Source organism: Perna viridis, chromosome 9, assembly GCF_037379345.1.
Source record: "Perna viridis isolate PV_CMFRI_1.1 ecotype Kerala chromosome 9, ASM3737934v1, whole genome shotgun sequence".
In the NCBI taxonomy this organism is placed as follows: domain Eukaryota; kingdom Metazoa; phylum Mollusca; class Bivalvia; order Mytilida; family Mytilidae; genus Perna; species Perna viridis.
The window spans coordinates 5,983,838-6,009,085 of NC_142453.1; the positions used below are offsets into that span (position 1 = coordinate 5,983,838).

General features: G+C 34.8%; 2 protein-coding genes across 2 annotated transcripts; one reads left to right on the forward strand and one right to left on the reverse strand.

Moving 5' to 3' along the window:
* Nucleotides 1-999: 999 nt before the first annotated feature.
* Nucleotides 1,000-4,287, reverse strand: LOC148606460 (uncharacterized). The gene is made up of 3 exons (XM_088546498.1): nucleotides 3,904-4,287; nucleotides 2,636-2,743; nucleotides 1,000-1,460 (listed from the first exon to the last, which is right to left on the reverse strand). The coding sequence occupies exons 1-3, from the start codon at nucleotides 4,217-4,219 to the stop codon at nucleotides 1,048-1,050; spliced, it is 837 nt and encodes a 278-aa protein (XP_088402624.1). The 5' UTR covers nucleotides 4,220-4,287; the 3' UTR covers nucleotides 1,000-1,047.
* A 7,669-nt stretch (nucleotides 4,288-11,956) lies between these two features.
* On the forward strand, nucleotides 11,957-24,605 carry LOC148606461 (stromelysin-2-like). The gene is made up of 11 exons (XM_088546102.1): nucleotides 11,957-12,058; nucleotides 13,092-13,174; nucleotides 13,327-13,466; nucleotides 14,295-14,373; nucleotides 14,790-14,926; nucleotides 15,860-16,102; nucleotides 17,575-17,799; nucleotides 18,933-19,100; nucleotides 19,648-19,781; nucleotides 22,804-22,958; nucleotides 24,467-24,605. The coding sequence occupies exons 1-11, from the start codon at nucleotides 11,957-11,959 to the stop codon at nucleotides 24,603-24,605; spliced, it is 1,605 nt and encodes a 534-aa protein (XP_088402228.1).
* The last annotated feature ends 643 nt before the right edge of the window (nucleotides 24,606-25,248 follow it).

The following is a 25,248-nucleotide window of genomic DNA, read 5'->3' on the forward strand; positions in this document are numbered from 1 at the left end:
GGACAAGAAACCATTTCGTGCTAACTGTGGGATAATCTGAGCATGCTCAATATACACTTCCGCTAGGATATTGTTCTGTTCTACCCATGCACTATCTCGTGAAAGTGTATTGAGCAAATATTGTTTTACCTGAAATTCACGTTAATCGAGTTTCACATGAAATTTACGTTAACTTCACAAGAAATGAACGTGACGTACTTTACCCAAATTACATGTAAACTATTCACCCGACTTTCATGTGAACTCTGTCACAAAGTATATTTGCTCTATTCGTTTGAAAATCATGTGAGATTCGAGTGAAAATCACGTGGAATAATTTTGCCTGTGTACAAGTACTCAACAGTTAAATTTTGTTGTGATATAGGTGGCAGTTTATCTTCTTCTAGGGAAGGATCTTCTGATAGAAATCTAGACAAGAATGAAACTTAAAAGTAAATTATCTACACAAATGTACAGGTCACTAGGAACAAATTGTATCAGAGTAACATTACCAATAATATGTAAATTTTCCGAGTTCCATCATTGGTAAACTTTGCTCACACATTTGTACACTATGTATCTGTGAAATATGCGAAGTGCTCACAATCACACATACATTTTGTTTATACTAGGTATAGTTGTGCTAATCTTTGAGACGAAAACGTTATAAACGTTAGAAAATCTGGGTCCAGCTGGGGTTCATTTTTAATTTAAAAAATTGAAAATTGCATTATAAACTAGTTATGGAATGGATGTTATATTTTTTTTCGGTCTATGAGGAAATCATCTCAATCAAAATTTAAGAAGCAAACCAACAAAAGAGGTTGATGACGTCACATTCATATTACAAAATTTGATCTGATTTTTTATCCAATCATGCAGAAAGCATGCTACATCTAAAATTAAATTATATGGGTATACTTGTAAACATTTTGTTCGAGTTGATGTTTTTTTATTGTTACTATCCAGACAAAACTATTTATTTGTAAACATTTTAGAAACTAAGATAATTAATTACGCTTATAGTCTTGATATATATTTTAATTGTTTGAAAATTCAAAACAGTTTCTATTTTAATTTGACTATAGAAATATACGAAGCCCAGGCCGATATTGCCATTGGAATATCCAGTGCTGTAACTGATATAATGTCGTTTGATTGTAGTTTGACAACACTAACCATTGTTCCAGTGTGCTCATATTGGGTTAAACTGGGATGATCTATCTGCGATGGGTGTTTAGCGATCAACCCTCTACTCAGCATTTTTTTGTTGATCTTTATGCGGAATTGTGCATCATACGTAGCTGAACAAATGGTCACTGATATCATATACAACCCTGAAGATTCGCAAATGAACTTTCCCGTTTTGGTAAAGTTGTCCATTGTTTCAACTGAAAGCCCAGCATGTGAATCTATGAAAGGAAACTTGAATACTTCATCCGCTGTCACGTTTCTGTTGTCTGCGCTGCTTGCTATGTAAACTGGAAAAGAACGAAATATATTACGCCCCAGATTATTTTGACCATAGTAAATCGAGTGTTAGTTTTTTTTCCTTTAAAGGTCTTTATTATCCTGTTAATACGGTCAACAGTTTTTTTTTGTATTTATGACCGGGACAATAGTGCTGAACCCATATTTATCGTATTTTCCTCTTAGACTACTTCTTATCAAATTTCGGATGTTCTCGGAGTTAATCCTTGAGCAGTGTTAAAAGGTACCCATTAAGATTTAGACGTTCGCTTTTACAAAAATAAGAATTATGAAATCATTATCTGCGACGTTGCCTCACGTAAAAGTGCGTGTACTTCGGGATGATAAATTTGCTTATACTTTTCCCTTTGAGACAATTTAAGAATAGATCTGAAATTAATAGCACATAACACACATAAAGTCTGTACAATGTAGTTGTGCAGGTCCGGGTGTCAAGAGAATAGGCCTGCAGCAGCGCTAAGCTTGTCGTAAAAGGCGACTAAATAGTGCTCAGAAACCTAGCCGGGGGCTAGGGCGCTCTGCCCTCAGAGCAACTGGGTTGTGTGCCCCGGGTGGTGAGATGAGGTACCCGTGGCGAGTTATATGCTGGGGTTGTCAGGCTATAATACGGAAAACCTGACCGCAAACCATATTGGTGCACCGTGTTGGGAAAGATGCCACGTTCCTCGCACGTGAAAGAACCCTACTGTGGTATTCTCCCGGAGTAGGAACCATAGGACTCCGCCGCAGGAGGCTAAATTGCCCGACCCTACCCACCTCTCCCTCTTTCCAGTGGCAATCAATATTTCTCGATCCCATTATCCTTGTGTCCCATCCCATTTTTCATTTCATCATCCACTTCATGTTCATCGCCTGAATATAGCTGAAATATTGCTACTCGGGCGTTAAACCCCAACAAAAAACAAACAAACAATGTACTTGAACGCAAAATTGGTAATATCAGTATCGGCGTTTTTCGTTAATATGATTGTTGCGTCTTTTGATAAGGATGTCGTGTATCTTTCAGGGTTGCCACCATATCAAGATACATTTGTATAAAATCTCAATTTATAGACACCATTTTGTCCAGATTTGCTCTACTTGACTTTGTTTTCAGAAGTTCAACTGTCCCATTTAAAACCCCATATACATTCCTTATCGAGTACCATAGTACTAATATCCATACCAATATTGTCTTTTTCTGCCATAATTTGTTTCTCGAGATTCGCAGTTTGTAATTTCTGGTCATCAAGTGACCTTTCCAATGTCAAAGTCAGGTTTTTCAAGTAGATTTCTGAAGGAAAAATAAACAATAATACTCAGTAACTTTTGATGAACAATTCTTAACACACAAACACGATATGTGAAATAGGAGAGCATGTAATTATGATCAAATACACAGAAAAAAAACATCTGATTTTCATTTCTACTAAACATGCGCGACTACACATGTGTAATTACAGGCTGTTTTCCTTTGTGGTTGTTGCTCATTGTAAGAACATCAAGCTCCACTTGACAACTGTTGTAAACAGGCCTATTGAAATTCTATTGGACAGTATAGCCTGTAGTTGCGTTGTTGGATGAAGTGAGTTCAGATATCGTACCTCACGATAAATGGGACCAACCAAAAATCGAACGGATATATGTTCCCCTTTGTAATGCGTTTACAATTATGTATAAAACATGATATTATTATAGTAAGCTCATTTCTTTCATTGAACTAAGAGTATGTTATAACTGAGTAATTAAACTTGATGTTATATATGCAGTAACAAATCATCACAACAGCTTGAAATTTCAACACATTCTTTATGTAGGTATAACACATGTTGGGATCCAATTTCGGAAAAAATCGGCAACAGATTCCTGTTAACTGATGACATTTTCAGGTTCTGTTTATGAATAGCTAGCCGTCGCTCATAGATTTCTTGTTTATTTTATAAATTTGTGGAGTTTTGAAGGTTTCAGGAGGTTTTTGTTTTCTCCGGGCGCTTTCTCTTTCCCGACCGCTCCCGGTGCTTTTAAGTAGGACCTTGATATTTTACTACACTGTAAATCAAGAAGATTTCTCTTTTGATTCATGCATTAATAAAAAAAAATATCTCAGAAGTAATACAAAAATAGCTAAATTTTCTCTATACAGGCACATTAAAATTCTCTTATTTATTAAAAAAAATGTACTAAAAATTAATAAAACTTAGGTAAGAAAGAGGATTGGACATTGCTTAATTATTACGGTAATCCATTCTAAAATGCGAATATGAAGTATCAACACGTATATTAACATAATATTTTTTTTCGTTATTTCATCCTACATTTAGCGAAATTATTTTCTTTTTTTTGTGAAATGAATATTGTATGATCGACATTGCAGTTTGTACAAACTTTGTATTTTGACAATGAACCTTCTTCAAACATTTCATGTCATTTGTAAGAATATCAATACATCTATACCTTCCTGTTTAAAATAAGCACTCTGATTGTGGAGAGAAATTATCTCATCTTTCCTAGTCACAGCAAGTCTCTCCAGATTTTCAGCAACACTCCTCCCCGCTACAGCTGTTTTATTGATGGCTTCCACCTCCCTCTGTAGCTGAATGATGAAATTTTCTAACTGCAAACGTTGTTGTTTTTCTTCCAAAACTAATTTCATAACCGAAATAAAGTTACTTTCGGTCAGGCCGCTCGTTGTTGCATTTTGATTAATAAGAAATCCATCAACAAATAAAACGCATTCCAAATAAAAACAAACGTACAAGAAAAACATCATGGTTTTATAACTCTCAAGTTGATATATTTTTGGTGGGACTTTTTGGACACAAGTATATAAATTAAATGTATGGTTTTAAAATATCCAACTTATATATATGTATTATATTTACACAGTTTTTTATCGCTAGACAGTTCACAGCATGGGTTTCAGTTGTCGTCCGGGATATCAAAGTTGACATAACTTTTCATCATGGCTTCCAAAACCCGAAATGTTTGGTAAATAGGGCTCCATTTGTCTATCTAAGGTTTGAATGTCTGAACATGTCATAATTAAATAATTGATTTAAACATACAATAGCTTTTATCAACTAAAAACAGCGATAAGAAAAGATTTAAAAAAAAAAAAAACAACCACAATTAAAAAAGCCAACAAGTTATCTACACCTGTCGAAACCCAAGCTAAAAGTGTACTCGACTTCAAGCATAGAAATAAATTTATATATGGTTGTCGCTGTCTAAGTACATTTATGCAGTTTACACAAATTGATTTTGGTAGTTCATGTACTAAGGCACCGACCATTTTTATACTGAGAAGGGGGGACTGGGATTTTCAATGTTGCTACATGTTTTTTTTTTCTGCTCTTCTTAAAATTATTATGTTTTTTTTTTCAATAGCAAATGAATTATATTTTTTTTTCTCAAGAAAATGGCAGATTTTTTTAATCAAGGGAGAGCATATGAAAACAAGGAATCATTCAACCAGATATTGTATTTTTGTTAAGACCAACTAAAATTTAAGTAGATTTACATCTCCTCCGGCTCCTTAAAAATGACATTTTTTTAAATGGGACGAGAATTTCAAAATGTTTTTTTTTTTAACGTCAGTTCCTTGTATTTAGGTACTATAATATACAAATCTTTCAATTCTTGGTGACCAAAATAATGATTCTTCTCTAAAACTGATGTGACTATGGTTTCAGAACATGTCTATGTATCAAATAGCTTAAATTAGGCTAGCAAATATCTGGTAAGGAGTAAAAAATAAAAAATGATAATAAAATCCTCTGAACCATCCTATATTTTTAAGGTTGGATGAAATTTACTTGGCCTAAACAAGACATGATGGCTTTGTCTGTAGCCAGGAATTGGACGAAGAGCTGCTTCTTTTTTCTAAACCATAACGGAGCACGAGAAAGTCTGGGACTCATGCAGGCGGGGACCTTCTCCTGCGTTAGCAAGAGAAAGTCTGATACTCGTGCAGGCGGGTAGCTTCCCTGCAATACCACGAGTAAGTTAGAGACTCGTGCAGGAAAGCAGCCCACGTCACAATCACGCATGGCCAATCGAGAGTGATCACCTTGTATAACACCCCAAATATATCAAAATATATCAATTAGGCAAAGTGCAATATATGGGTAAATTCATGATTGCAAATTATATCTAATTAAAATTCTTGCACGCTTTATATAGAACATAAGGGGTGACAGGAGACAACCTGGGCGTACTCCTGTATGTACATTGAAGGATGGTGAGAGTGTTGAATTGTAGATGACTTCGCATTTGGTGTTTTTGTATATTCCTTGAATCTTCACTATATATCAGGGATTCTATAGTGTCTTAGTACCTTCCAAAGTGTATTTCTGTCAACTATGTCGAAGGCCTTCTCGAAGTCCACGAAGTTGATGTAGAGAGTTGATTGCCATTCTATGGACTGCTCGATGAATACCGGTTACGTGGCAATTTTGTCAATACATGATCGGCTGCATCGGTGCTCAATGATGTAACCTAAACTCCACTCCTAAGGGATTTCCACTGTTTCTCAGATGTTTCCAAACAGCTCATGCAATATGCTGTAGGGCCCATGCGGGTACAAGTGTCAAAAGTATAAATATTACCAGTTTTATATATTGTACATTTCGATATGCTGTACACGAATAGGTCCACAGCAGCGCTAAGCTTGTCGTAAAAGGCGACTAAATAGTGGTCAGAACTCTGGCGGGAGGCGATGTCGCTCTGCCCACACAGCAACTGGGTTGTATTCCCCAGGTGGTGGAATTGGGTAACCCTGGCATTTCACATGTTCCAATCCTGGGGTTTTTCCAGTCCTGATTCTCCGTAGGTCTTTTGTGATTTCATCCTTCGTGATTAGGCCAGCATCAACATTCTTTCTACAACCTTGTCTTGACCTGGTCAAGTTGTATCTTAGTTTAAAAATATTTATTCTGCAAAAATACACGTGTTATTTAATACAAAACAATTTTATATCTGACAAGATCTGGAAACAAGCCTCAAGGCTTTTACAAATCCATCTCCTGCGATATTGACAAAAATATAATACAAAGATTTCATGCTCTTAATAACATAATTTAAACTGTTAACAAATTGTGGAAAAGGAAATGGTGAAGAGTTCAATTCGGAAGAAAATGAAATTAATCAAGTTGCAAGTCAGTTTATAAATCTCTTACTCTTTAGAATAAAATTTCTGCACCTTGATAAAATCTTGCTTATTTTGATCATCGGTCATCCGATCAGAACCAAATAGTAAAATATCGGTATTTAACATAACTGGTAAATTTAGGGGAAATAGGGTCTCATTGCGAAGTTCTCGATATCTATCACAATGTAATAAGAAATGAGATATTGATTCACTTCTTCCGCAAACGCAATTCGGGAAATCCACTAGGTTGCGGGAAAAAAATGTTCATTTAAAGAACTACAATTCATTCGCAGTCTGTTATATGTAAAATATGTCCAATTCTTGATCCGCTATGATAATAGACAGGATATTTTATCAAACTTTCGTAGGTGATCTTTAAACATATTTAAAGATCTGGAATCACGTATACAATGAGGCAATTTATTCCATAATTTAATGGCGGACGGTACGAAATATTCTGAATAAAAAATTGTGCGAGTACTAATCTCAGTTATATTCCGAGATTGACGCGTGTTATGGGTATGCCGATCTGTGATTAAGTTTGGTATAATATTACATAGATAAGACGTTGTATAAATATATACACAATTTTCTTTTAGATCTGTTATTACTCCTAACCAGTCGGGCTTCACCTGTGGTGACTCACTAATCAACTAACTTGTTTATATTACAAATGAATTTGGAAAGGCATTAGACAGCGGGAAAGAAGTTCGTGTAGTATTTTGCGATATTAGCAAATATTTTGTTCGTGTTTGGCATAAGGGGTTATTATTTAAGTTACAAATATATGGAATATCTGGCAATTTATTAAATTGTGTTAAAAATTACCTCACAGGTAGGAGACAGAGAGTAGTCCTTAACGGGAAAAAGTCCAATTAGAGGGAAATAAATGCTGGTGTTCCACAGGGTTTTATTTAGGCATCCCTTTTCTTTTTGATATTTATTAATGATATTGTGGACGAAATCGATGCCTCTATTAAATTATTTGCTGACGATACAAGTCTTTATCTAGAGATAGATAATGCAACTGAATCGACAGAGATACTGAGTAGGGATATCGATAAAATTCACCAATGGTCAGGTGGTTAGTAAAATTTAATAGGCAAAAAAATTGAGTCAATGGTCATTTCACGTAAACAAATGAAACCACTTTGCCCGCCGTTGACAATGAATCAACATGACATACAAGAGGTAACTAGTCATAAACACCTGGGCGTTATAATATCGAACAATGGATTATAGCACGATCATACTGATTATCGTTAAAAAGCATATAAGCGACTAAAAATAATTAAAAAACTCAAATTCTCTGTCGATAGATATGCTTTGCAGAGAATATATATGACTTTTATTCGACCTATTTTGGAATATGGAGATGTAATCTGGGATTGTAACAACCAGTCTCTTATCGATAAAGTTGAAAACGTTCAACTTGACGCCGCAAGAATTGTAACTGGGGCTACAAAACTTACCTCAATCGATAGAATATATAAGGAGACTGGTTTGGAAAAGCTTTCCGTAAGACGAGAACGGCATATATTACTATTACTTCAAAAAATTTTGACAAACAAAACTTTTATCTTAACAGACCTACACTTCTCAGTTGTCTCGATTGTATCATCAGATAACCATGGCTTGTATTCCTTTGAGAATGCAAGTTCTTCTTGGCATGTGGTGTTATATGTGGATTTCACTCTCTCCCATTGTTTGTCTGCTACACCTCTTCCTTATGCTATACTTTCTGCTTCTAATCTGATCTTGTCTAATTGCCCTGCCTATCTTGATCTTAAATTAAGCCACCATAAGTTGATGATCGGATGCTACATTGTATATTAGCACCTCGATAAGCTCTAACGTCTTCATCTCCTGGCGACTGTAATGTGATCTATCAGGTTTCTAGTTTTCATTTCTGGAGATACCCAGGTTATTTTGAGTATATCCTGGTGAGGGAATACAAATGTCGTACCTCTTATGGCCAGATCGTTGTGGAGGCAAAAATCTGCAAAGAGTTGACCATTATCATTAATGTTACCAATTCCTTCTTTCCCCGTGATGAGTTCTCTCCATGTGTTATCTTTTCAAACTTTGGTATTCATGTCACCCATTAGAATCAAAATATCCCATGGTGTTTTTCAATCTAGGGTAGCTTGGAGCTGGTTGTAAAACTCCTCCTTGTCTTCTTCCTCTGCTTCATTGGTAGAAGCGTAGCATTGAATGACTGTTACTTTTTGTATCTTTGACATAAATCTTGCCATGATAATTCTTTCACTAACAGGATTCCATTCGATGAGTGATGATTTGGCCTTATTGAGAAAGATTCCTACTCCATGTTGATGGTTACCATCCTCTTTGGTGGTCCAGGGTACAGTAGAGTTTGCCCTGAAGATAGTTTGACTGCACCAGATGACTTATATCTAACTTCGTCCCATCATATCAAGGTTGTACATAGCGCCCCATTTCTATTGCAGCCTGGGCAGCTTTTCCGGTTTCGTATAATGTCTGTTCGTTCCAGCTCCCAATCATTGAGGCGGTGTTAAGGGAGAAAAGTTTCATCGGCGGATGAAAAATTATAGTTAAATAAAATCGAATGTATTTTGTAGTACATATACAGTATTACACATATCACAAGTATATATCGGGAGCGTTGCATTGGCTTCCAATCATATAGTGAAAATATTAATTGATTTCGTAATAAAATGTTTTATGTAAAAGATGCATATTTAAAGAACGGTATATACATGTGATGATTTTATATTAAGCAGACAAAAAGTACTGTGGAGTAATATTTATGTGCATTATTAAGGTTTGACCAGAGTCTGCTATAAAGGTTGGTTATAATGTTTAGAGATAGTTCGTGTATTTTGTGCATTTTTCGACTACTTTGTTTAACATACTGAATTAATATAAAACAAAAGTCTCTGAATATTGATATCCATTTATTTGCTCATTAAAACATCATGAATTTTGCAACTGTGACCGTAAAATTTTGATATTAAAGACATTTGTTACATACTTCCTCATACATAATTTAACATGTTGAATGTCAATTTATGACACATTCACTATATGTACATGAGATTCCTCTCCTCTCCTTTTCTTTTTTCTAGTTTTTTTCTACCTAAACTTTTTTTTTATCAAAAAAAGAATACAACTTTATTTTTTTTTTATCATTGTGGAACTTCATTTATTTTATTCTTGCCACAGAAAAATTAGTTTTTTTAATTTTTCTTCAAAGTGAAATTAATATTTTTTTTTAAAAAATATCCCAGCCCCTCTCTCAATATAAAAATGGCCGGTGCCTAAAAACGAGGTCGGTAATTTTGTTATTTCTTTGATGGGCAAAAATGTGTGTGTGTGTTTTTTTTTTAAAGGGGGGATAATCTTTAGTTAACTGTTTATGACATTGTGAGATGTGGAGAACATATATTATGTTCAATAAAAAATCTTAATTAATTTAACTAATAAACAATTGTAAAGTAAAGTAAGCATCATGATGAAAGTCTCAATCAGGACGTACCGACAATAAGTGTGTGTGTGTGTTACAACTATTTAAGACGCGTCTTAAAAGGGGGAAAGGCCGCATCGTATGAATAAAATGTAGAAACTTCAACTGCATTTCTTATAATTCGTATAAATATGATCATTTGAGGATATTGTGTAGGTTATTTTACCTATTTGTGATTTTTAGGTACGTACAGTACTTGAATATGGAAAACTTTCCATTCTACGGAACAAAACGTACATCTTCATTTTTTTGCGGTAAGTTTTTTTTTATTTGTAAATATTATTTAAAACATGCACGTGCATGTTTGTGCATGTTTGTAATTGTAAACAGAGAAGTAATGCATACACGAATAGCAGAGATGAAACAAGAAATTTATAAACGGTTTTCAACCAAGAATTTTATAAAAAGAGTTTAATACAAAAGAGTGCCAGGGCTTTCATTTTTGAATAAATTTTGCAAACAAAAAAATCCACAAAATTTTCGAACAAGAGAGGAGTGGGTTTCTATACTCCCGGAACTTCCCGGAACCTCCCTGTAACCACAAATGAATACTATCAATAGAGTCCCTGTTTCTGTTTTTGCGAGTTTCTGATATACAGCAGTGTGTTGGACGAGTTTTGTGAATAAAACTATTTTACCTTTAATCATTAGTTTTAGATACTAGGTGCTTGTAGAGATATCGATTCTACTTCAATAGTGAGTAGTGGTCCACTCTTGATGGTTGAAGTTAGAATTTCAACGCGCAAGCCTTCATGTAGTTTTGATTTAAACAATTCATTCACTCTCTATGGTTAAATTTAAATTTAACATGCTCGAGTAGAAAAATCATTTAAATCACTTATTACTCATAGAGAATCTATATTTAAATGAATTCTAATGGTCATAACTTCAAGTAACATGCATAAAACATGTCAAGTCACTGTCCCGAAATAGTTTTCAATCCAGTTTAGTTTACAAATCAGGATGCATAACAGGATATGAAAATGATAATGGCGTGAGTAAAACTACTCTGAACTCTGCACATATCAGCGGTTAGGTGCATTAAAATTTAATCTAGTTAAGCCGTACAACGTACACGGTTAAACATGGACTTCCCGTTCAAATCAAACATGAAGTTGTATTCAGTATCGATCTCAAAAGTTAAATCTGAATACATTTTTATATAGTTCGTTTTAAAGTTGTATTTTACCAGAACTGTCCCAGGTTAGGGGAGGGTAAATCGCTCATAACGTGTTTAACCCTGCCTTTCTCAAGCCATGAACCTGGTAATCGATGTTTTTTTATGTTCATTGTTTTTCGTTTGAACATTTTTATAGAATAGGTCGATTTTTGTCTTTTATGAATAGTTTCACTTCATAAATTTTGGGATCCTTTACTGTTTGCTTTATTTGTGGGTTATGCACATCACTGAAGACGGTGCGGTGACATGTAGAAGTTTAAGTGTTTGGTGGATGACTCTCATTGGCAATAATACCACATCTCCTTTTTTATATGAAAACTTTTATACCACCAAAAAAAAAAGAAAAAAAGAAACCAAAAAAATGAAGACAGAAAATAACAACAAGCGACATAGACTAAGAAAGCGAAAAAATAACTAAAGATACATTGGTGGTCTTGATAAAGTATGGAATGAATATTGCAGAGCCACTGGACCTCAATCATTATCATTTTATATCAATAAAAAAGGTGAAGTGTTCACAATGTATGGTAATTCTCACGGAAAATCAAAGCGATATTCGCTCGTGTTGTTTGTTTATTAATCTCTAAAGAGGTTCAACGGGGTCAAAAGTATAAAATAACTAAAACGGCGTGAAATACCAGATGCAAAGCAAAAAAACAACATAAGAAATAAGATGAAGCTACTAGTTTTTATTCTGTTGCTATTTGTATACTCTGCAGCTATAGAGCAGCACCGAATATTGCAAGTGAAAAATGGCGATTTCAGCGAAGTTGACGTGAGTTATGCATGTGATTATTAGTATTACCCGACTATATCTAAAATTCTGCACGAAAGACTTCGAGAATGAATAAGTTGATTTAAAGTGTATTGTACATGTACATGTACAAATGTAGCAAGCATTCCTCCGATAGTGATCGATGTTGACGATAACCTCAAAGAAATCGCCATACTGCCATTCCGCTCCCTAGATATAGTTGCTCTTTGATCGGTTTTTTTTTCCTCACGAGTACCCTTTTGGATGTCGTACGGAAAGTCTATCACTATATCTATGTACTGTATTCGAAAAACATAGTTAGTACTCAAGTACCAGTCCGTATAAAATTCTGACACTGCGTATGGTAGAGGTGATTCACAGTGTAGATAAAACCCACAAAATAAACGATGCTTTGTCGATCTACATATACTATATTTTTTCGCAACGATAATCTTTCTGTATTATGTCCTATTATTTTTTAGAAAAAAATATGCTTATCTCCCATTAAAATCAACGAAATCGAACCAATTCAAGAACGATAACTCATGCAAAGTGCAAATTCCATACACAATCAATATAATTTTATCTCTAAAGTGCAACAACCAAAAGACAAATAAGACTTGTTATGTGGTCAATAATTGTTGCTGAATTAGAAATAAACGGGACTGGTCGATTTTTGACACGCATGGATTATCTCCTGTCTTATTTTTATAAAGACTGATACTACCTAATTGTATGTTATCTATTCCGTACTTGGAAAAAAAGTTTTACGTGTAAAAAGTTTGAAGTGATAAATCAGCTTTTTGTACTAAATAATGACGTTTTGTCGTGTTTATTTATATTTGTTATTGTTTTCATTTGGTGTTATTTCCGGAACAGCTGTAATTTCAATTTGTTTGATGTTGTCTGCATTAAAATACGGACGCGTTTCAGGGACATATGAATATTTTAAAACCGAAATTTCGACTTTCATGAAAAAAAAATTGTATGTCCCTAATACGCTTCTGTGTCAAAAATTGATGCGGTCTTAATAACAGTCTCTATCGTTTTTCAGCGCTTTTTAGAGAGGTATGGATACATGTCAAAGACGAAGTCAATTCAAACGCATTCGACGTCGGAAAGAACAAATTCTCTTAAGTAAGTCACTTGTAAGTAAGTGCTGTATCAGGTTTAGACCTGGACTTGAATTATTTTTTTGTCGTTTATTCCATCTGGAGAAATTGTTTGTAATTTTTTCATCCAAAAGCTTTCCCGAGAAAATGTTAAAATGTTTTAATACCGTGTTTTAGGGCATACCAAAAGTACAATGGATTAACAGAGACGGGACAATTGGACGAAGCCACGGTTGAGATGATGAACAAGCCTCGATGTGGAGTACCGGATATGGTTCCCGGAAGCGATGGCACACCAAAACCTTTCGTTCTTGGCAGTAAGAAAGATTGGACAAAAAAATAAATAAAAATAAATAAGATCAGCTTAAAATACATTTATTTAATTTTTTTTATATACTTTAGACATACGCTGGAAATTACGGTATAATGACATACATTCATACATTTGTAGAAATATAATTTTTAAATGTCACGACTCGGATGAAGAAAACAATGTTAAATAACTTCTAATTTCGAAAGTTTATCCTTTGAACACTATTGTGTACTATGAAAAAAAAACGACAGGACAAATCAATGGAGAATAAAGTTAAAAGGGAGTACTAACTATATAGGCCTGTAGATAGTTATAAGTATAAGTCTAAAATCGGGCGAAATGGGAAAAATCAGAAACATGCATAACGAAATTCCACTGATCTGACAAATTAATATCACTCAGAGATACATTCTCTGTTTGAGAAGGCCATAATTTGATCTCCGCACACTGGATTTGCTCAGAAGTGAGGTTTTTAACAGTTATCTGCCCTTGAAATGTTCATATTCCGTGCATCGCAATGAAATTAAAACTCAATTTACTTAAGTTATATGGAAATTTTGTATTTGTGTTTACCCTGATAGTGCAAGTAGTCAAATAAAACTTTCAAAATAGTGGGTTCTTTTTATACAGTGTTCCACCCACTGTCCGATTCTTACAGGGACTGACAACACCACGGAACTATTTTTCTAAAATACAATTCTAGTAATAATTTGAACTCACTGTCGGAATGATTAGTAGTGATTTTAAGAGGGACAACATACAAAAAAAAAATTATGAAAGAGGTATCTTGAGACGGATGTGACTGTTCAACTCGTCTTTTTATCTTTTGTAGCTAAATGGAGGAAAACATCGTCGACGTGGATGATAAGAACGGACGGGTTCACGAATAAATTATCACGATCCGTACAAAGGTCAGTTGAGTACGGCAGAAGTTGAGTATTAAATATAAAGCTTTAATAATTTTTCATCGGCTTTTATAGTTGTGCATATATGTTTGTCCCCCAAAATTGAATTTCCTAATCCGGAATAAACCCGTTTTAACTGGTAATGATCAAAGCTCGCGTACGACGGAAGATGAGAAATGTGTTGCCCATGCGAATTGGCATTGGCAAAACGTCGATATCAAATTTAGAATACAAGCATAATTACAATGTACTCATATCGGAAGAAATAAAAAAATGTTTTTTTTTTCAAATTGCTTGATTTTGTTTTACCTAGCCTGGATCCTATTTTTCTCTGTAACGTATGCCTCTACATCTACATATTATCTTGTCTGTTTTTGTTTTTTTGTTTTTGCTGAATACAACGCCTTCTTCTGTATACTTAGATCAGAGATGGCGAGGGCTCTCAAGGCATGGTCTGACGTCTCAGCTTTGGAATTTAGAGAGGTGTCAAGCAACCCAGATATTCTGATTTTTTTCGCCAGTGGTTCACATGGTGACGGCGGGCCTTTCGATGGAGCAGGTAAATAAATGCTAACCTAATGTATTTCTGCCGCTATTTATTTTTTATATTTTTTTTTTTAGGGGGGGGGCACTATTTCTTTTCAGTCACTAGCCAGAATCAGAAATAATAGTTAACTGCAGCGAACTATCACTCCAATTTTAATTATCTTTTTGATTAAATAAATCCAAAAAGTCAATTATAATTAAAATCATGACAGAAATGCGGAGTTTTATTGGTTTAAATCATTTCTCCACTAGATATGGTACGTAGAGAAGGCGAAGTCTATATCCAGGATACACATGTAGGGCTTCCGCAGAATGACGAAAACTTAGAAATGTAGGATACCTCTCCCATTAATCTAATCATCCCCCGGTGGTAAAAAAATCACGTGCTTGTTTATTCAGTTACATTGGGTGAAAGTAGAACTACAGTACTACGATTAGAAAAAGAGCAAAATTTTTAACTTTGTCGGTGATATTACTTTGACCTGCCTTGATTTTTCTGAGATCTTTTCTAATTGATAATTCCATAGCATATTCAATATTAATACAGATATCAAACAAGCTGTCCTGAATGGGCGAAAACAATCATGTTTTTTTTTCCACATGAAGAAATTTGTTCTTGTCAAACGTCATCTTCTTTGCTAAGGAAGTAGACCTAGGGTAAGGAACACAAATCTTATAAATCATTGGAACGGTTGTAATCAGCATTTTACATCAATATCATGTAAGCATCAACGTAACTTGGACTGATTTCATCCTGTTTCAAATGAAAGCTTGATAGGCTTTGGTGAAATTGGATATGGAACAAACAAATCACTGATTGCAAGATTTATGTCCCTTACCCTCGGTCTACCTCCTTAAAACATGTTTTTGTTATGATCACATTGAAACTGAACTATAAATTTAATGTTAAATTTAAGAAACTTTTAAATAAATGATGCGATTACAGGTGGTACCCTCGCGCATGCATATTTCCCAGAAAATGGCGATGCCCATTTTGATGATGATGAAAATTGGGTGTTTAACAGAAGCGGAATCGATCTTTTTATTGTGGCTGCGCATGAGTTTGGGCATTCCTTAGGACTAGATCATTCTAGAGCTCGCCCAGCTTTGATGGCACCAATTTACTCAGGTTACATACCGGATTTCAAGCTGTATACAGACGATATCCAAGGCATCCAGTCTCTCTACGGTATGTTTGATTGACCAACGATATTTCTTTCAATTCTATAACGGTTTCAAGTTTCAAGTTTTTATTTCTCAGGACCCTTGAGTATGTGAAGATATGTACAAAACAAAGTAACAAAAAATAAGAAAAAAATTAGGTTGGTGCAAGAGTAATCAAGGGAACCAAGGTTATAGCGGTAATCAAAATAATGTAATCCAGGGACAAAGACCCGACATGGAAAACAGACATACACAACAAAGAACGTACAGTAACTAAAATCATACATACAAAGTAACAAAAGCAAATGAGCAACTCGGACTCCACTAAAAACTGGGAGCATGGACCAGGTGCACCGGTAGGGTAAGCGTCCTATGTAGAGAACAATTAAACATATAATATACATAATTTCAATCATATTAGGAAGTTAGACAAGATATTTTATTGATAGCCTCAGACACAGTAGGTGTACAAGAAGACAATAAAAAACAGATACAAAAATGTATATAAATAAGACAAATACACACACACAATACACATAACAGTCAATATCATAAAATATGTGAAGACATACAAATTCACATTTATATTTTAACACATTTACTTTCATATGATTTTAGCAATTTTTCGTAAAGAAGCACGCACTCTATTTTATAATTGAACATTACAGATATACAATAACCCACCAAATTTAATCATATTCTGTTGCTTTGAGTAGTAATCTGGGATGTAACGAAATTTTAAATACTTTACTTTTGGATTATTACACTGGAAGAATATGTGAAATTCATCTCCGACCCCTTCTTCACATAGATTATATATTTGTTGACTCCGTGAGACTTCACATGGAGTTAAATTTGACTAAGAACATCATACTTATAGCTATAGAAATACAATAATTTAATTACAGAAAGTATGATTTTACAAAATTTTGCGGCTTTGAAAATAACATTACAGTTAAACAATTCATGAAATTTGGAGAAGCAGTGAAATATTTCGGTAGCAGTTTTTTTCTCTTTATTCTTAAAAAAAAATAGACAAAGGAACAGATTATGAAAATCATCTCCTAGAGAGTTACAGTTTCAAATATAACATATATCATCCCTAGCTGCACTCAAAAACCTGCTTTGTTTCAATTGGCAGTTTGTTATTAACCCATCTAAGATTACATATAGCTTTCTTGAAATCAGTAGGAAGATTTGTTAAAGGTTTAGCAAAACAATTTTAATGCAATCTCAACCTAGAGTTATCGGTCCTAACTGTTCTCATATGGACACGGGGTGTCGTTGATACACACACAACTGTTCAATTCGAACACATGTAACAATGACAGTAACCTTAATTGGGGTGGGGGGGGGGGGTAACGTAAGGGTCGAAATCATGCGGATTTTATGTGTTGATATTGCTGGTACGGCTTCTCATTTTCTCTTTGAGATTTTATTTCATATACCAAAGACAATCAACTTCTATAAAAAAATGTTTTGATGCCAACTCTATAGGTCGGAATGTAGTGACTAACCCACCAACAACAGTCACAACCACTCAACGACCGACGGAGCGACAAACCGATTCGCCAACTAGTTCACCGACAACACAATCAACCCGACCACCTACCGACCCAGCTAATCCACAAACCGCGTCCCCCAGGAGGACACCACCACCAGAACCATCTGTAGACAACAGGCCAGCTATCTGTAAAATTGGTTACGATGACGTCATACAAGGTATTAAACATTATGCGCTGAAGGAATATTCTTTACACCTCTTTCATACTCAGTGCTATATCCCACCCCTTTATGCAAATAAGTACTTTAAATATGAAACTGCTTCGCGGATTTGTAATGAGTATTACTAGACTTAATTCTCATGCCCTTTGATTTTTTTTACATCCTGAATAGCAGAGCATATACTGACGAGAGATACAGATTAAATCAGGAAGCGGTTAGGAATGCGGAGGAGATTGTAACAATTCTTTGATTTTTTACCCATTTCCACATCTAAAGAACCACTTCAGTCAAAATGAAGCACTGATTTCTGGTTTATCAGGGAAGAATCGCAATAAAGAACATTAGCTGGTCCAGAGATTTAATGTGGGCTAACCCTAAAACGAAAACAAATATTCACTAGTGTTAATAATACAAAAAAAATAACAAAAATAACATGTAATAACATAATAACAAATTTGCTTGATTGTACATCGAACTGTACAGCTATCCGGATATCTTTTTATGTTTTCACATAAAATATTTGTTCATAACATTGAATAATGGCCCGGGCCTTTGAAAAGCATCCTAATTCTCAAGCGAAACCCAATGATTATTATCAAAAGAACAGACAGCAACAAAACAAAAACCGAAAATTAAAATTTTGAACATGGTGCACTGGTTAGGTAAAAGTCAGTCGCTTCTGTATATAGTAGCACTACCAAGATGCTACGTTACATGTTCAGTATAGCCACTGATTTATCTGTCCTCGTGGAAGAGGTCGATGAACACTTCATAATGGATAAACAAAGCCTTGGATTTTCGGAAGTGACTTTAATTTTTGGTAACACCAGGCGTATATCAAGAGATTCGGAAAGAGGTAATTACGACAAATTTCCCAATAAAAAGTGTGGGTGCCAACCCCCTGCAAACCCTCTCTCTGGTTCCACCACTGGTAGGACACAATGAAATATAAATGTCATATACAAAATATGAGAAAAATACATTAAATTTTGTACTTACTTATCTCTCTGTTGTCTTACTATAATACATATATACTAGTATGGAGAGACAGGCTGTCATACTGTCATGTAATAACTGACAATATACATGTACATGTATAGTCATTTTACTTCTTTTTTTTCTGTTTTCAGCATCAAATGGTGACTATATGTTTTTTGTATTGGGCCGGTATGTTCTGATTATGGATGACAGTGGCTTTAAACGAGCCAGATTTACTAATTCTATGTTCCGAGGAGCCCCAAGACGTCCGAATGCAGTATTTACTGTTCCTGGTTCAGACAATATATATTTTGTTAGAGGTTGGTAATTGTGTATTTTTTCACCAAAGAGTCCCTCCATTTCCTCAAAGAAATAACACAAATTATGCATACACGTATACTGCATCCTCGGAGTAAGTTTTTGTTCCACGGCATTTGATCCGGTTTATTATTGCTTGCATTTTAAAAAAAATATCCCCGACCAATTAAAGAAACTTGCTCTGGAAAAAATATAAGTATTTTATTAATTAGATTTGTGGGGAACTGGTTAAACATAGAATTCAATAAATACATGTAGCAGTTCTGATTCGGAGCAACAGGACAACTTGATATGTACTTGGTGTAATAAGAGGCCACACTTACTTGTACATGTAATTAGTGGACTCTAAGACCACGAGTTGACGGCTAGTACATGTATTACGGGACAATAGGGGTAGGTATTACGGTGGGTAATGCTGAGCCATGCCGATACGTGTATCAAATGGCACAGTTTAAAATACTTTGTGGAACGGCTATTATAGTGAAAATAACCTGACTGTATTTGGAAAGAAAACACGATGAACCAGATTATATTTTTACATGATTTAAGGTCGCCGTGTTTATGAATTCAACTCTGATGGGAGAAGAACCAGAATGTATTGGATTAGAGGTGGTATGGCAGCCATGCCAGAGAGACCACGTGCAGCCTTCGCCACTAACGAGAATGAGGTCAACATATTTGGCGTAAGTACATGTACACTGAAATATGTCTTTTGTTTATTGACAGCCTACTTAACATTCAATTTCTCCATTTCTTTGTTATGCATATCGGAAAAAATATCGAAGCGTCAATAGGACAATTGCCAATACGTAGATGAAAATTCAAATACATAGCCGGAACGTGAAAGCAGGAAACAAAGATGATATACATTCACAATGTAAAGAACCAAACTAAGAAGATTATATATACAAACTGAAGATAAGGTGAAAAAACGTAACACAAAAAACTAAAGCAACTCCCATTAATAATCGGGAGTGATATCAGGTGCTTCGGAAGGGTTAAAATGTCCTGTTCCGTAAAGAAATATACCGTATTGTGAACTTGGATAAACCAAACTCCTGCGTAAATAAGATAAAATATAAATTGTCTAAACAATGTATCAAAGTACTACAGATGATCATGTGATAAATAGAATAAAACCGTACACCTCTTGGGCTCGTAGTTCAATTCAATATTCATTTTAATTGATACAAAATTACTGTTTGACGTGTCTGGTTAAGTTTTTTTTAATTATTCTTTGTCTGTAATCATGTGTTCACTTTGTGTATTGCTTTGTTTAACTATTGTCCGAAAGATCTATTTATTAGAAGATGTTAGTAACTTGTCTTAAGGGGATACAAAACACCTAACGAAAATAACTTGAGACATTCTGATATCAAACTAAAAGATGCTTAGTGATCAAAAGTTTTTATGTGTTCATTAAAATTATTCCCATGACACGTGTGGTTAGAATTTCTTGAATTTAAATGTTTTGTTTCTTTTATCAAAGTAAACCCATGAATAAAATTTCAATAAATAAATGTTATAGATGATGTAAGGTACCCACTTCAGGAAACTCGGAATGTTTGATCAGGGATACAATGTAGATAAATGCTCAGTACTATAAGAAATATAAAAAAGAAGAGAATTTAGGGGCAGATCCATCTACTTTAAAAAGCAGGGCTGCATGCTGGTGTTCCTCCGAAAAAAGGCGTGCTAGGACATTATTTACCATTTTTTGTTAATTTTTGCACATGAAAGAGGCAGATTTTCTACTAATACGGAGGGGTGTCAACCCATGCACCTCCAATGGATCCGCCACTGAGATCTGTGAGAAAAGAATGTAAAAACACAGCATTCGTCATGATCGAAAAATAGCATAGTTTAACCGTCAGCGTTATGCGCTACAGGACGAACTCATACTACATGTAGCTGCAGAATTATCGGTAAACATTTTTTTAACAGAACTCCCATTCTGTAGCAAAACATAGTTCATGGGCTGGAGGGACCAACGTGCAACTCCCCCCCTCCCACCACCACCATCTTCATTGTGATTTTTATGTACCTTTGTACCTTCCCATTACCGAGTCAGTGTGTCGCCAAAGAATATTCTCGGATCCTTTTTCGGTATTAGCCTATATTTGTACCCGACTGAGTCAAAAAGCCAAGATTTTTGTGACTCAATTGTTCGAGCGTCGAAGTCTTCCCGGAGCAGTATGTATACAGAAACTAAATACATGTAGGTATCATCATATAGCCCAATGTCTCAAATTTATAATGGTACCAAGAAAGTTGAGATAACACATATATTTCTTCAGTAAAATGAAAAATGTGTACCCCTACCCAACCAAAAAATCGCTCAATATCGACATTTTTTCAGTGTCAAAAACCCCTAGAGTATATATGCTTCAGTGAAAAATGCTTTGTTCGGTATTTTCTGTTTAGTATTATCACAAATAAAACTTCTTGGGTTCTTTTGATAACTTGTAGCCATTTTTCTACGTAGAATTAGATTTTCGATTTTCCCTGCAAAAATTCACATAAATTCGACTCTTCAAGCTATTGATCTATTAAAACGTCTCAAATTTGGCATTATTCGATAGATAATTTAATTTTTTAACATTAATAAACCACGACAACTAGTTTTTAAGGAAGAATTTTCCAAAAATACTAAAAATAACACCTTTACCCCTAGAAATCTAGTATCAGTATCAAACAGAATTGTAATTCACAGCGTACTGACACTGTGGAACTCATATTTTAGGCATTCAAAATTAAGATAATAATGTTCCAAAAATATCTGACCAATTAAGGGGCTTAAATTTTCTTTCTGAGGTAATAATTATTATAGAATCGTAAAAAGAGGAATTTTCAGAATTTCAGAATTTCTTCTATATCACCCGTTATTGTTATTTGTGTCATAACAACTGAGTTTAAAAAAAACGTTTGTATGAAACAGTACGTTTATATGGTGTCTTAGTTTTCGAATGAGCCCTGGTAATAAATATTTGAACCATTTCAAGTCAAGCGAGTTGAAAAATTGCCACCTTACCCATTAACAAAACACCTCAACTTGAGGAATTTTTGGAATTTCATATTTGCTTCAATCTCAATGCTAATTGACATTTTTTTCAAGTACCGTATTTCAAACATTATTGTGAATGTTCCAATACAATTTTATAGTGGTGTAACTTTCTAATGAGCCCAAATTATACATATTTGAACTTTTCCACCTTCAGTTAGGAGAATCTGAAAATACCAAATATGAAGTTATTTTTACCGAAGCAGTAATACTCTTATGGTTTTGACATTGAAAAAAAAATGTCGATTTAAGCGATTTTACGGTGTGTAGGGGTACATTTTTCATTTTACTCCAAAACCCTAAGCAATTTTTCTTGATACCATTGTAAGGCGGAAACATTGGGCACCATGCTGATACCTACGTTAAATATATGTCAATTTACTTCAATTTGTAGAAGGAAAAAGTTCGAAGAATAAAAAAGAAAAAAAAAGGATTTTTGCCTCAGCGAGGTATAAAAAGTAGCAAAAAATACAAAAATGCTTCAGTTTATATTTTGGCTACAAAATAATTTGTAAATGGGAAGTATTAGATACTAGCTGAAAATCATATTTTGGTTGATGAGTAGGGGTGTACGGGGGAGTTATTTCAGCCCTTGTACCAATATTATTTAATTAGAATGTAAATATTCAAACACCTTTTTCCAGCGTTCCAAAGTATGGAAATTTGACTTGAGTACAAGGCGAGTTGTTGAAAACTCACATACTCTCATCAGCGAGCGGTTCCCTGGATTACCAAACAGGATTGATGGTGCCTTCAATCCAACTGATGAGGATACCGTACACTTTTTTAGTGGCAACAAGTATGTAGACGTATAAAGGAGTAGTGTTGGGGTAATGACCATAATATTTATACTGCTATGATGATACAACTGTCTAACCTTTAAAACGGAATAATACTCCACGGCAACCTGTAATGGACACCTCTTTCGGAAACTGTACAAAACAAACACTCTTAATGCAGTCCAGTGAAAAAAATACCGAAGAAAGCAACAAGTAAGACACAACAAACACAATTTTTGTTTTGTGGTTTCTTATTACAATAATCGAAGCATTTTCTGATTTCTCTAGCCCCGTGCAGGTCCGGGTGTTAAAAGAATAGGCCTGCAGCAGCGCTAAGCTTGTCGTAAAAGGCGACTAAATAGTGCTCAGAAACCTAGCCCGGGGCTAGGCGCTCTGCCCACAGAGCAACTGGGATGTGTGCCCCAGGTGGTGGAATGGGGTACCCCTGGCGTGTTACATGCTGGGGTTGTCAGGCTATAATACGGAAAACCTGACCGCAAACCATAGTGGTGCACCGTGTTGGGAAAGATGCCACGTTCCTCGCACGTTAAAGAACCCTGCTGTGGTATTCGATAGGAGTAGGAACCTTTGCGCTCCGCCACAGGAGGCTAAATTGCCCGACCTTGCCCATCCCCCCTTTTTCCAGTGGCAATCAAAGTTTGTCGACCCTATTATCCTTCTGACCCATCCTTTTTTTTCATTTCATGTTCATTTTATCAATTTCATGTTCATTGTCTGAATATAGCTGAAATATTGCTGCTCGGACGTTAAACCCCAACAAACAAACTGATTTATCTATATATTATGCTTTCTACAAAGCTACATGTAGCTCTTGAGTTACTGTTTTCGTATAGAAAAAATAAACAAATATTTTTTTTAAAACTGTCTTTGTAAGAATCATACAAAATCAGAAAAATGTGATACACCCCAAAGGCTACATATTTTTATTTTTTTAATAAAGTTGTTTTATGGGTCTATACTATGAAATGTGTAATTATTCATTGAAATCTGCCTGCTCTTGGGAGATAATCGACATTGAAAATATAGTAGATTCTATTGTATTTGAGCGCCATTCACAGAGTTATCTCCCTTTATTTTGAAATCTACAGTGCATTCTATATGATTTTTATCTCCTAAGTGCACGGGTTATATGAAAAACCACATGTTCTATTTACCATGACATTTCAAACGAAATATTAAAAATAAAAATATGTAGGCTTTTTTCCATGAATCACATTTTGCATGACCCTTAACTGGAGTGCTACTTAACATTTTTGATCTGTAATGGTTGAACTAACCTTTATATTCTTGTGTAAATTGTGCAATTTACACGACAAATTTAACCATTAGAGGACAAAACAGTTACTCAAGAGCTACATGTAGCCTTGTAGGAAGCGGGTTTAAAGTTTCTAGCCATTATCATGTCGGTAGAAAATCGAATAGGAAAATGCATGGACTGAATTATTCGGGTTACTACTATAAAATAAAGTATTAATGTTTTACTAACAACAAACTTTTTGTTCTATAGATACTTTACATTCGACCTCACACTTGGCTCGCTGTTGTTTGATGAACCATTCGATGCTGCCTCGGACTTTTTTCAACAAGAATGTGCTCTTACGGCACAAGAATCTCTTCGCCACTTGTTCAATACCCCGGAAATTTAAAACAATTTTCGAAGATTTATTTTTATTTGACATTAATTATCGCTCCAGTCATACATATCTGTAATTGTCAAAAAAAAATCTCATAATAAAATTAATGTGTGACAATTTAAATGTAAATTAGATAAACACACTATATAACAGGCGTTTAGTTGGTGTGTTAAGAAGTGGCCATTACACTATAGCTCTAAACTCTGAGATGAAAAGAACAAATGTTTAGTTTAGATGATAAGTATTTCAAGTAGGCATCGCAATGGGAACCAATTGTGCACGTCTGCTTGCTGATCATTCCCTACACCCCTATGACATAGACGTCATTCAAAATGTATTCCGACTTGATATCATGGAGATGGAATCCATCTCTGTAGCCCTGCTATCGTAAAAATGCTGAAATCAGCCATGCATAGTTCAAGGTCAAAGTCACCATCAGTCGTAGGCGAATGATACATTGTGTAGTGTTATGTTGATCTACCCTCATGCCGAATAGCAATTAAATGAACAAACCTAAGGACAAAAACGTTACAGCCCAGACACGAATTCGTCATGAAAAAGTAACTAATTTGACCTTTGTTCTATAGTGCTTTCCTTGTAAAGCTTTTTTCAAAGAGTAGACAGATTAAAGTCTTAAGTCTAGCATAACAAGTAA